Genomic DNA, 12242 nt, shown 5'->3' with positions numbered 1-12242 from the left:
CCAAATTGATGTAGGACAGGAACAGAGAGAGAAACAAAAAGAGATGACTAAGGGAGGGAGAGAGAAAGAAGAAGAGAATAAGAAAGAAAAAGGGAGATTAGAAGAAAAAAGAAGAGGAAGGAAAAGAAGAAACAGCTAACGGTGAGGCAGAAACAGCAGTAGGGGGTACTGGACAGAGGGAAATAATGAGATAAAAAGAGAAAGAGCAAGGACAAAGGAGATGATAGAGAGGGCTGTATGAGTGAGAGAGAGTGAAACAGGCATGAAATCTGAATTCAAATCTGATAATTATCTAATGCAATACATAAGATGTGGCTATTGCTGTCCGAGCACATAAGAGATGGGAGGCAGCCCTATCATAATCAATACTTGTATTGTCATTATTTCTTCGGTGTACTTCTTTTTTGTTTTTCCTGCCCAGAGGATCTCTATAAAGGACTCACACTCCTTGTCATCTAAGTCATGGATATTAATAAAAATTTTTCTTTAATCCAAAAAAAATACAATACACAGGCAGAGTACTTATACACCTAACATTACAACTAAAACAATTAATTGCAAAATTACCCTTAAGTACTTAAAATATACAAAATAACCCTAAATTAACTGAGCTTCTAAAATAAAATAAGAACAGTTTCCATTTTTTGTTTCCCAAAAAGTTATAAAAAGTTGAGCTTATTTTTTAGTTTTCCAAGATTCATATTAAAAGGGTAGAAAATAAAGGGTTTGTTTAGCTGTGCAAAACAGTTTTCATTTTAAGTTTCTAGACTTCAAAATAATTACAAAAAAACGACTTGTTATTCAAATTTTCAAAAATTATAAATGTGCAGGGGCATGGATTTGGATTTATGCGGCCATGCTTTCATATGCAGGGTAAGAAATCAGAAATTTTTCGAAAACAATGAAAGATGTTTTCTAACTTTCCTATATAAATTTTGAAAATTAGAAACAAGGTGGCATTTTTTGTAAATTGAAAAATTAGAAATGGAAAATAAAATTATTTTCAGGAGAAAATAGTGTCAAAATCTTTTGATGTGTTTCATATTTTTATACAAATGTTGTAAAACTGAAAATTTTGCTAACTTTTTTTTTGTAATTTTTATTTAGAAAACTAAAGCTGGAAATAAAACCTGTTTTTACAACTAAATAGGTTGTTAGACTTCTAAAGCTATAGCTACAATATAAGCATCTAAAGTTCTCCATCGGTGATCTTTCGAATGTTGTTTGCAAATGAAATTGTCTTGATTGATGAAACTTGAGGTGGAGTAGGGTGTAATTTATAATTGTGAAAAGACTAGAAAGGCTTTAGAATCTAAAGGTTTTAAGATAAGTGGAAAAAAAATACAGAATACATGAAATGTAATTTTAGTTATTTTAGGAGGAATAATAGAGAAAATATTAAACTTGATGGGCAGAAAATTAATAGCACTATTTGACTTTTTTTCCTTGGATCTATTAAGGGGAAATTCTAGAAGATGTAGTTCATAAAGTTAAAGCAAGTTGGGTTAAATGGAGAAGTGCTTCAAGTGTGTTGTGTGATTGTAGAATACTGATAAAGAATTTAAATATATATAGGGCGGTTATAGGACGTGCTAGTTTATGTAGTTCAGTTGGGTAACTAAGAAGCAATATATCCAAAAAGGCAAAAGTTGCAGAAATGAGAATGTTAGGTGGATGAGTGTTTTAACTCTAAAAGATAAATTAAAGAATGAACATATATGTAGCATCAGCCCATGCATTTTAAAGTTGAAGATATAGAGTAGTGAGCTGGTCAATATCTTACATAATTAGAGGTGTCTCTTGGATATCCATCATACTTTGTGTAGGTATTTTTGGATATGAGGTGCCCGTGCCTTTCTTAGTAGTTTTGTCTGAACTGAGGTGGTACACATTGTCTGCAAATGTATTTCCCAGATATGTACAGCTATTCCGCTTTTTATCTCAATTGTATGTATAGTTGATTGAGGTGGGCCAATTAATTTTCTTTCCATGCATGGATGTTGGGAGGAGGTCTCATTAGATGGGGATGCCATGATTTTCTTTTTGTAAGCTTTTTTCCCCCCCTTTTAAAGCATAGTGTTATTTGCATCTGCCTTCTTTCTCTCACACACACATGCACGTACACACCTCTCTCTCTCTCTAACACACACCCACACACCCACACACCCTTCCGCACACAAACCCTGCACTCAAGTCTCACCTTCTCCCAGATACTATTACTTCCAATGGAAGTCATACGATGTGGGTTCTGAATTGTTTTTTCTTTTTATTAGGGAATTCAATCAATGTGTAGTTTTAACGTATGATACACAGTATTTTCAGATTTTTTCAATGAGTTTCTTCCTTGCCATAGTTAAAATAAATAACAACCATTGTCTAGTTGCCTTAGGTAGAATGTTTACAATAACATTCACACTGCATACTGTAACTTGGCATTTGCAATGAGGTTCGTCTTTTCCAAAGTTACGATAAATGGCAACCATTGTCAAGTTGCCTTAAGTATAAGCTTTATACTAGGATTCACACTGCTGTGAATTTGCAATTGCAGTGGAAGCTTGCTGCAAGTATCGGTCTGTTTATGCTTGCACATCCACTGAAGGATTTATGTTAGCTTCCTTGCTTGCCGAGTTTGTCATATTGCGGGCAATATCCACTTCTAGCCATAGTTGTTAGAACCTTATGATTCACGATTCGATTCATACGATTCAAATCACTTCTACACCAAATCGATTCGAATCATACAAGTGAATCTAAACACAACTGAATCATTGCCGAATCTATCGATTTGCACGATTTTGGACCTATCATATCCCGACAAGCCCAACTAGCTTGGAACCCCCCAAACAATTTTTTTTTTTCTTTTAACACAATTACCTTCACCATTCCTATCTATGTCAGTTTTGTACTAAAAAAGAGGAGAAAATAGAATTTTAGGTCTCATGTTGTCTTCAAAAAATCATTCGTCACTCTAGGAGGAGTACAATATTTTTCCATTGAGAAGAAGCGGCGAAACACTCACTGGCTGTGGTGGTACTCTTGTTTCATTGTGTTAAGATTTAGTTGATTTTTTTTAGTAGTTTGTTCAATTATTATAATTTTTTGGTTAATTTTTTTTTCTTTTAATCTGAGAAAGAATATGCACGCATTATTATTATTATTTTTAATTGTTGATAAATACCAAATTTTTTTTTTTTTTTTTCCCTTGATTCCTTCCCTTAAACAACACAAAGTGCATCTTTTTGTTAATATTTCCTGGCGCATTCTCTTTTTGTTCATTCGAATGCGTAGCGGAAACACACACAACTCGAATCCAGAACGATTAATGCAAGCAACCAATGATGAATATACGAAACAAGCAATCCCAATGAGAATAAAGGAAAGCAATAAAATCAAAGACACAAGAAATTTACGTGGTTCGGCAATGTGCCTACGTCCACGGGCGCAAACGACTGATTTTCACTATCATATTGTAAAACTTACATCAAGGGTTACAAAATATAGTTTATATATATAATTCTATGCACACAAGACTTAGAATACATCTAAAACACTTCTAGAGAAAATCTCGGAGGAAAAACCTCCGAATCCCCAATTTACTGATCACCAATTTCAAAAATCTATAACCTGTGCCAAATAAAACTGTCTACGGTTAAATACTAAGAGTTGTTCCTACTGTGGAATGAAATCATCGACAGTTTGATACCGAGAACAAACCGTCGCTCATACCGTCGACCAAAGAGTCGACAATTTGATCCTACAACTAGCTTCCTTGTTCTTTGCATTACCATGCTTCCCTGGCGCATGCATTCCACTCAATATGAGCCTCATCTCCAACAATCTTCACCTTGGCGAATATTCACTACTTAGGAGAAATATGAAAGCATAACTCGTTGCTCCACCTGGGACAGTAGATTGGGACCGCCTCCAATCTAGCACCTGGAGACGTTGATCAAGTACAAGCAATGCTTGAACTTGTACATTGTCACAGACTTTTTCAACATATCAGTTGCATTATTAGATGTGTGAACCTTCTCAAGTAGAAGTTCACTTGAAGCAATCAGTTCCCCTAATCTAGTGAAACCGCACATCTATGTGCTTTGTCCTCACATGACACACACCTGATTTTTTGCCAAATAAATGTTACTTTGACTATCACACTGCAGCCGAACTCCACCTTGCTGGATACCCAGCTCCTTGACCAATGCCGTAAGCCACAACGCTTCCTTGGAAGCCTCAGCCACTACCATGTACTCTGACTCGATAGTAGATAAGGCAACGAGCGACTGCACCATAGACCTCCAACAAATAGGTCCTCCCACAAGGGTGAATACATACCTTGTGGTAGACTTCTTGTCATCCAAGTCTCTTGCGTAGTTAGCATCCACATACCCTACCTTTGATAGATCACTCTATTGTCTACTGAACATAATGTCATATCTGGTTGTACCCCTCAAGTACTTGAGAATCCGCTTGACTGCATCCCAATGTTGTCGACTCGGATTCGAAAAGAACTTGCTCACCATGCTGACAGCATGTGCTAGGTCCGGCCTTGTACATACCATCAGACACCCTACTGCATTAGTATAGGGGACCTTCAACATATCACGAATCTTATCATTCGTCTTTGGGCACTAGGCGGTAGACAACCTAAAATGACTCGCTAATAGTGTACTCACTGGTTTAGCATTAGCCATGCTAAACCTTTCCAACACCTTCTCCACATATCCGCCCTGAGATAATCACAATCTCTCTGCAACTCTGTCCCTACGAATCTCCATGCCAAGAATCTTCTTGGCTGCACTCATGTCTTTCATGTTGAACTCTTTACCTAACAGGGTGTTCAACTGATTCACCTCAATCATGTCTTTCGCAGCAATCAGCATGTCGTTGACATAAAGCAACAAAAATATGAGAGAACCGTCTTCAATACTCCTCATAAACGCAGCAATCGTACTCACGCCTCCTGTAGCCGATGCGGATCATATAGGCGTCAAACTGTTTGTATCATTGCCTTGGAGACTGCTTCAACCTGTACAGTGATTTTTTTAGTTTACAAACCAAGTGCTCTTGTGTAGGTTGACAAAACCCTTTTGGCTGTGTCATGTAAATCAGCTCCTCCAAATCATCATGGAGGAATGTCGTCTTTACGTCCATATGCTTCAGATGCATGTCGTATTGCACCACCAATCCCAACACTACCTTGATGGAAGTGTGTCTGACCATAAGGGATAAGATTTCATCATAATCAACTCCCTTCCTCTGCGAATATTCCTTTGCTACCAATCGAGTCTTGAACTTCTCTCTTTCTTTTTCTTAAACTGCTTCTTTCTTACTGTTCACCCACTTGCATTCAATCGCCCTCTTCCCAGTTGGAAGCTCTACCAAGCCCCACCTCTGGTTCTTATGCAATGATTCCATCTCCTCCACTATAGCGCTCATCCAACTGCCTTTCTCTTGGCTGTGCACAATCTCTTGAAAGGTAGTAGGATTCTCGCTGCTAATGATAAGTGTATAAGACACCAGATCGTCAAATCCGTACTTGGGGGTGACCTGACAATGCGTCTGGGCCTGTCTACAGTTATATTGTGACGCAGCTGCTAGTCATCCAAGCGAGAACTCCCCGCATTCTGAACATCGTCATCTCCACCCTGAATTTCTGACTCCACCTGCACTGCCTTCTAATCTCTCGAGTTAGAACTTCCTGCATTTCTGCCCAGAGTCCCCAACTCTACCTGCACAACGTGCTTGTTGCTGCTACAGTTTTCTGGCGTCTGTTTGCTTTCTTCTTCCTGAGTACGCCGCAACATGACTTTCTCATCGAAAACCACATCTTTATTGATCACCACCTTGTTTGCCATCAGATGCCACAACTTGAACCCTTTCACACCTTTTTGATGTCCCAGAAAGATTCACTGTCTAGACTTCGCCTCAAGTTTTGATCTCTCCTCACCAGGAATGTGCGCATAGGCTGGACACCCAAATACTCTAAATCCGGAATAGTCTACCTCGTTACCTGTCCACACCTTAGCAACTTTCCCATCTTGTGATGCCCTTGGTGATCTGTTAACTAAGAAAGAAGTCATACTCACTGCCTCAGCCGAGAAATTCATAGCGAGCCCAGCATTCAACTTGAGACACTGAGCCCTTTCAGCTAGGGTTCGATTCATCCTTTCCGTCACACCATTTTGTTGTGATGTCTTGCGTACTGTAAAATGTCTCAATATTCCATGCTGCTCGCAAAACTCTCTGGAGCTCAAATTTGTGTACTCAGTTCCATTGTCTATCCTGAGGAGCTTAATCTTTCTCCCGGTCTAGTTTTTCACCTTAGCTTTCCACAATTTAAACTTGGCAAACATCTCTGAATCGTGCCGCATGAAGTACACCCAGACCTTTCGTGAGTTATCATCAATGAAACTCACGAAGTACACATGTCCCCCTCGTGATGCCACTCTCACTGGCCCCCAAACATCCGAGTGAATGTAGTCCAGTATTCCCTTCGTATTGTGCGTTGCTGTCATAAATTGAACTCTATTATGCTTCCCAAGCACATAGTACTTGCAAAAATCCAGCTTACATGAATTGACCCCCTTCAAAATATTTTTCTTATGGAGTTCCTTCATTCCACGCTCACTCATATGCCCTAACCGCGTATGCCACAAAATGGTATTGTGAGACTCAGACTTTGCGGCTGCAGCTCAACCTACAACCGTAGTACCCATCAGTGTATAGATATTTCTCGTTACTTGCAGCCCCTTCATCGCAGTCAAAACACCCTTGCTTTTCTTCATTACCCCACCTTCAGACTTGTAACTAAACTCATTGCAATCTAAGGTGCCTAACGAAATAAGATTCTTCCTCAACTCCGGTTCGTGTCGAAGATCATAGTGTCCTCACTAAACCATCATACACTTAATTATGATATTCCTCATCCCGACAACTTTGTAGGCAGTATCGTTTCCCATTAGAATGGAACCAGAATTCACCAATCTATAAGTGGTGAACCAATCTTTGTTGGGTGTCATATGGTAAAAGCATGTTGAGTCTAAGATACAAGAATCCGAGAACTCATCTGACCCAGATGAAATCAAGAGCATGTCACCATCATCACTCCTAGAGTCTCCTTCCACTACATTTGCCATGTTTGATGATCCTTCTTTGTTTTCAGCATTCCCCTTCCTCTTTGAACAATCAGGTTTTATGTGCTCCTTCTCCCGCACTTAAAATACCGCACGTCCATTCACTTCTTGGAATTGGACCAAGCCCTATTGTTACTCAGTCCACCCCAGAACTTGTTCCTCCCACGATCTTGGTTCCCCTTCGCCACAAGCCCTTCACATTGAGTATTTTTGTCGTTGACCTTCTTCCTTTGATGGAAACTCAACAGGGCACTTGTGATATCCTTCAACTCCAGAGTCTCTTTTCCCTATGTCAGAGTCGTAACCAGATTCTCTTACATAGGAGACTTAGGTAGGGAATTTAGCAGCATCAACGCTTTGTCTTCATCCTTGAACTTCACATCTACTCGCTTTAGGTCGCTGATGATCTAATTGAATACGTTGATGTATTGATTTAGATTCGAACCCTCTGCCATCTTAAGCTCATTGAGTCTTGGCTTAAGATACAACTTGTTTGATAAAGACTTGGACATGTATCGACTCTCCTGTTTCAGTCAAACTGCCGCCGGAGATTCCTCATCGATGACGTGATACATCACGTCATCGGCCAGACACAACCTGATAGTAGTTACAACTTTTGCTTTCAACTCCTTTCAACTCGTGTCGTCCATGCCCTCTATTGTTTCCCATATAGTGCCTTCACCATACCTTGCTGCACCAACACGTCCTTAATCCTCCTTTGCCAAAGTTCGAAATTTTCCGTTCCATCGAGCTTACTAATCTCAAACTTTGCAAAAGAAATCCCAACCATTGCAACCAATAGCTCTGATACCAATTGTTGATTCGAATGCGCAGCGGAAACACACACAACTCGAATTCGAAACGAGTAATGCAAGCAACCAACGATGAATATACGAAACAAGCAATCACAATGAGAATAAAGGAAAGCAATAAAATCAAAGACACAAGAAATTTACGTGGTTCGGCAATGTGCCTACGTCCACGGGAGTAAACAACTGATTTTCACTAACAGATTGTAAATCTTACATCAAGGGTTACAAAATATAGTTTATATATCTAACCCTATTCGCACAGAAGACTTAGAACACATCTAAAACACTTTTGTAGCAAATCCTAGGGGAAAACTTCTGAATCCCCCAATCTGCTGATCACCAAATTCAAAAATCTGTAACCTGCGCCGAACGAAACCGTTGACGGTTTGATACCGAGAGCAAACCGTCGCTTATACTATCGACCAAACAGTCGACGGTTTGATCCTGCAACTAGCTTCCTTGTTATTTGCATTACCATGCTTTCCCGGCGCATGCGTTCCATTCAATATGAATCACATCTCTAACACTCTTCATTTGTTTAGGGAAAGTATACAAGTGAAATGTGATTTTATTTATTTATTTTGTTTGTCAAAATTTAAATGTATTTTACTATCTTGCTTGTTGTTTGTATATCCATACATGCATGTCATTTTAGAATTGATTTTGGAAATTTATACCGAATCTTACGATTCGATTCGATTCTCAATTCTCGATTCCCAAAATTGGAATTTCGATTCACAATTCGAATCTTGATTTGACAACTATGCTTTTTAGCCTTGTATGTCTGATGTTGGGTTAAAACTAGTTGAAAGCCAAGTACAGTTGGATATCTATTGTAACCTCTTTTTTCGCATGTATTATAACCTCTTTTTTCCCATGTATTATAACCTCTTTTTCCCATGTATTGTAAGAAGAATAATGTAATGATACCTGAGAAGTGCATAGTGGTGTTCAGACCTTGGCATTTATTTGATAAATAATTTCTGTTAGATTCATTTACGTATTTTATGCCACAAATAATGTCATTTCTAGTCGCAATTTGTTTGACACTTGCATGCAAGTTTTTCCCCTTTCTCACACTTTCTTAATTTGTACTTTTGCATACGATCTCCCTCAATACTGTTGTCCTTCATCAGTTGACTCACTGACAGAAATATTTTGTTCATTATTCTCATTTTTTTAAAAATTCTAAATAATAAAAATTTCTATTTATTCATATGAAACCATGCATGCATGTAGTAGGGCCTGTTTGAGTGTTTTAAGGTTATTTTAGAATCTTAACTACTTTCAAGTGGACCAACTTAGTCCTGGTTGGTTGGGAGGCAAAGCAAACATATGAATGATAGATTATTCAATCAAAGATTCACAATTTTTTGTTTTACTATACAACTGTTCATTTTTCATCTGTTTTAGCAATTAGTCAGAAAATCCTTCATTATTAGTTGAATGATGTTTTGGTTGGCATGTCATTTTAGTTCTTTGTTTTTGAGGAGATGAAACCTATCACTTGGAAACAGGTTTTCTTGCATTCATTCTTCATATACATGCTATATCTCTGCCTATTTCTTTGTTCTTGTAAATTTTTCTGACATGCTAAAAATGATGAACAGTATGATTAATTTTCAAATATTTTTGTGTATGAATTTTTTTAATTGTCAGTGTTTGACTTTAGCATTGTTTCCTTATTCCTTTGTTTTTGGAGGACTAGAGACCCTTGAGCATAAACACTTAGTTTTTGCAAATGAATTCTTCATGAAAAAAATTTCATTATTTTGGAGGTTCTCTATCATGCATTTGCAGAATTTGCCTAGCTGATGCGTTCAATATAATGTAAGGTTGTTCACTTTTGAATATATATGTATATATAATTTATCAAACTACGTATGAGATTTTGCACTCTCTCAGAGATTGTATAAGAAAGAGTGAGTGAGTGTATAAGAAAGATTGTATAATATGATGGTGATTGATTAGATGTATACAAATTTGTTGACATTACTGCACCTTGGCCTTCTTGTTATGTTTTTTGTTTTTTTGCTTTTTTTTTTTTTATACCTTACCTTCATATCATGAAAATCTTCATTTTCTTTGGTGAATTGAGTTTTAGGCATAAAATTTTAAATTTTTTGGTTTGTGAATTTTGTATGTATGCGTTCTCTGTTTTTCTTCTGACCATGCTCCCCCTCTTCTTGTGTTTTATTTCGATTGGATCTTATTCGTATTTCTCATTTATTATTTTATATTTAGCCTGTATTTTTTAACGTTACTAATGATTGAAAAAAATACAAACAGATTTTATAGTCGATAGTGGAGCTGATTTACAAGAGGAAGTTGATTCTAGAAGGATGCACCGTCGCCCATTGCCTCTACGGGAGGATGACCAAGAGGATGTTGAAGCTCTTGAGAGAAGAATTCAAGAAAGATATGCTAGATCAAGTCATACAGAATACGACGAGGAGACAACAGATGTAGAACAGCAAGCTCTTTTACCATCTGTTAGGGATCCAAAGTTGTGGATGGTTAAATGTGCGGTATGTTTATTTTTTGCATGTGATCTTAGTAGGCATATTTATTTTAACCTTTAATTTCTATTTGTATATTTCCTATACTTCTAGCACATGGTTAAATGTGTGTTATGTTTATTTTTCGCATGTAATCTTAGTAAGAATGTCCTATTTTTACCTTAATTTCTATTTATATATTTCTTGTACTGGCACATCTTTTATTCAATCTTGGTTGATATGTGTTAGATTGGACATGAGCGAGAGGTAGCTGTCTGCCTAATGCAGAAGTCCATTGACAGAGGATCTGAAATACAAATTAGGTCTGCTATTGCTCTTGATCATCTGAAAAATTATATATATGTTGAAGCAGACAAAGAAGCACATGTGAAGGAGGTAATACTTGATGTAATTTGTCTTTCTTGGCTGAAAAATGCATCCTGGAATAACTGTGAATATTTGTGTGATTAACAGTAAGTGTTTGTTATTTCGGTCCATTTCAGGCCTGCAGAGGTTTACGCAATATATATTCCAATAGAATAATGCTTGTTCCAATTCGAGAAATGACTGACGTCCTTTCAGTTGAAAGCAAAACAATTGATATTTCCCGGGATGCATGGGTAAGAATGAAGATTGGGACATATAAAGGGGACCTTGCGAAGGTATTCATTCTCTCCTTTTTACTATTTCAATATATCATTGTATTACTTTTCCTACGTAACTTTCAAATTCTCTCCATTTCAAAGGTTGTAGATGTGGATAATGTGCGTCAGAGGGTTACAGTCAAATTAATTCCAAGGATCGACTTACAGGCCCTGGCAGCCAAAATGGTACATTCATTTCTTGTTAATTAAATCCTGGCTACAGTGTGTGTTTAATAGTTGCCTTCCTACCAAATTGTGCTTCGATCTTCTCTTATGTTTAAAATATGCTTGAAATTTATTTCTCTAGTATATAGTCATATGTAGCATTGCTTTGTTGTGAAGGAAGATGGATTAAGACCTTATATTTTTTGAAAAAATAAATTTTTTAGTACTACACTTTTTTAAGAGTTTATACTTAGAACAGAGAGAGGCCTTGTTGTATACACAGGAAACTTTTCTATATTTTGGAAATTCCATTTTCTGTGTCTGCATTATTAATACTCTAATGCTTTTGCTGAGAAAAAAGATTCCTTTGGAAGTTATGTCTTGATGACACATAGTAGTAATTAGAAACCTTATTATTGACTCAGGAAGGTAGAGAGGTAGCAAAAAAGAAGGCATTTGTGCCACCTCCACGTTTTATGAGTGTTGATGAAGCTAGGTAATATTTATTCTATACTCCCATGACATAAATATTTTTATACAATTGTGAGCTGGCGTTACTAGTTGCTGGTTTGTTTTCCAGAGAAATGAATATCCGCGTAGAGCGTAGGCGAGATCCAATGACTGGCGATTACTTTGAGAATATCTTTGGTATGTTGTTCAAGGATGGTTTCTTATATAAAGCAGTATCTATGAAATCAATCAGCACTCAGGGCATACAACCAACTTTCGATGAACTTGAGAAATTTCGGCAACCTGGTGAGAATGGAGATGGTGATATAGCTAGTTTGTCAACTTTATTTGCAAATAGAAAGAAAGGACACTTTATGAAGGGTGATCAAGTCATAGTTATCAAGGGAGACCTAAAAAATTTAAAGGGTTGGGTTGAGAAAGTTGAGGAAGAGAATGTTCATATCAGACCAAAGATGGAGGGCCTTCCGGTAACAACACTGATTTTTTAATTTGGCTTTCTTCTTTCAGTTCATAATA

General features: G+C 37.3%; 1 protein-coding gene across 1 annotated transcript in view; it reads left to right on the top strand.

Moving 5' to 3' along the window:
• Nucleotides 1-12242, top strand: part of LOC131161337 (putative transcription elongation factor SPT5 homolog 1) — a 28416-nt gene that overhangs the window by 7185 nt on the left and 8989 nt on the right. Inside the window, exons 2-7 of the mRNA XM_058117043.1 lie at nucleotides 10238-10476; nucleotides 10696-10842; nucleotides 10950-11108; nucleotides 11193-11276; nucleotides 11681-11751; nucleotides 11836-12193. Of these exons, the coding sequence (XP_057973026.1) occupies nucleotides 10238-10476; nucleotides 10696-10842; nucleotides 10950-11108; nucleotides 11193-11276; nucleotides 11681-11751; nucleotides 11836-12193 (1058 nt within the window). The remainder of the gene's footprint in view (nucleotides 1-10237; nucleotides 10477-10695; nucleotides 10843-10949; nucleotides 11109-11192; nucleotides 11277-11680; nucleotides 11752-11835; nucleotides 12194-12242) is intronic.

The sequence above is a fragment of the Malania oleifera genome, chromosome 8 (assembly GCF_029873635.1).
Source record: "Malania oleifera isolate guangnan ecotype guangnan chromosome 8, ASM2987363v1, whole genome shotgun sequence".
In the NCBI taxonomy this organism is placed as follows: domain Eukaryota; kingdom Viridiplantae; phylum Streptophyta; class Magnoliopsida; order Santalales; family Ximeniaceae; genus Malania; species Malania oleifera.
Note: the sequence above shows the minus strand (reverse complement) of the source record. Positions and strands in the feature narration are given on the sequence as shown.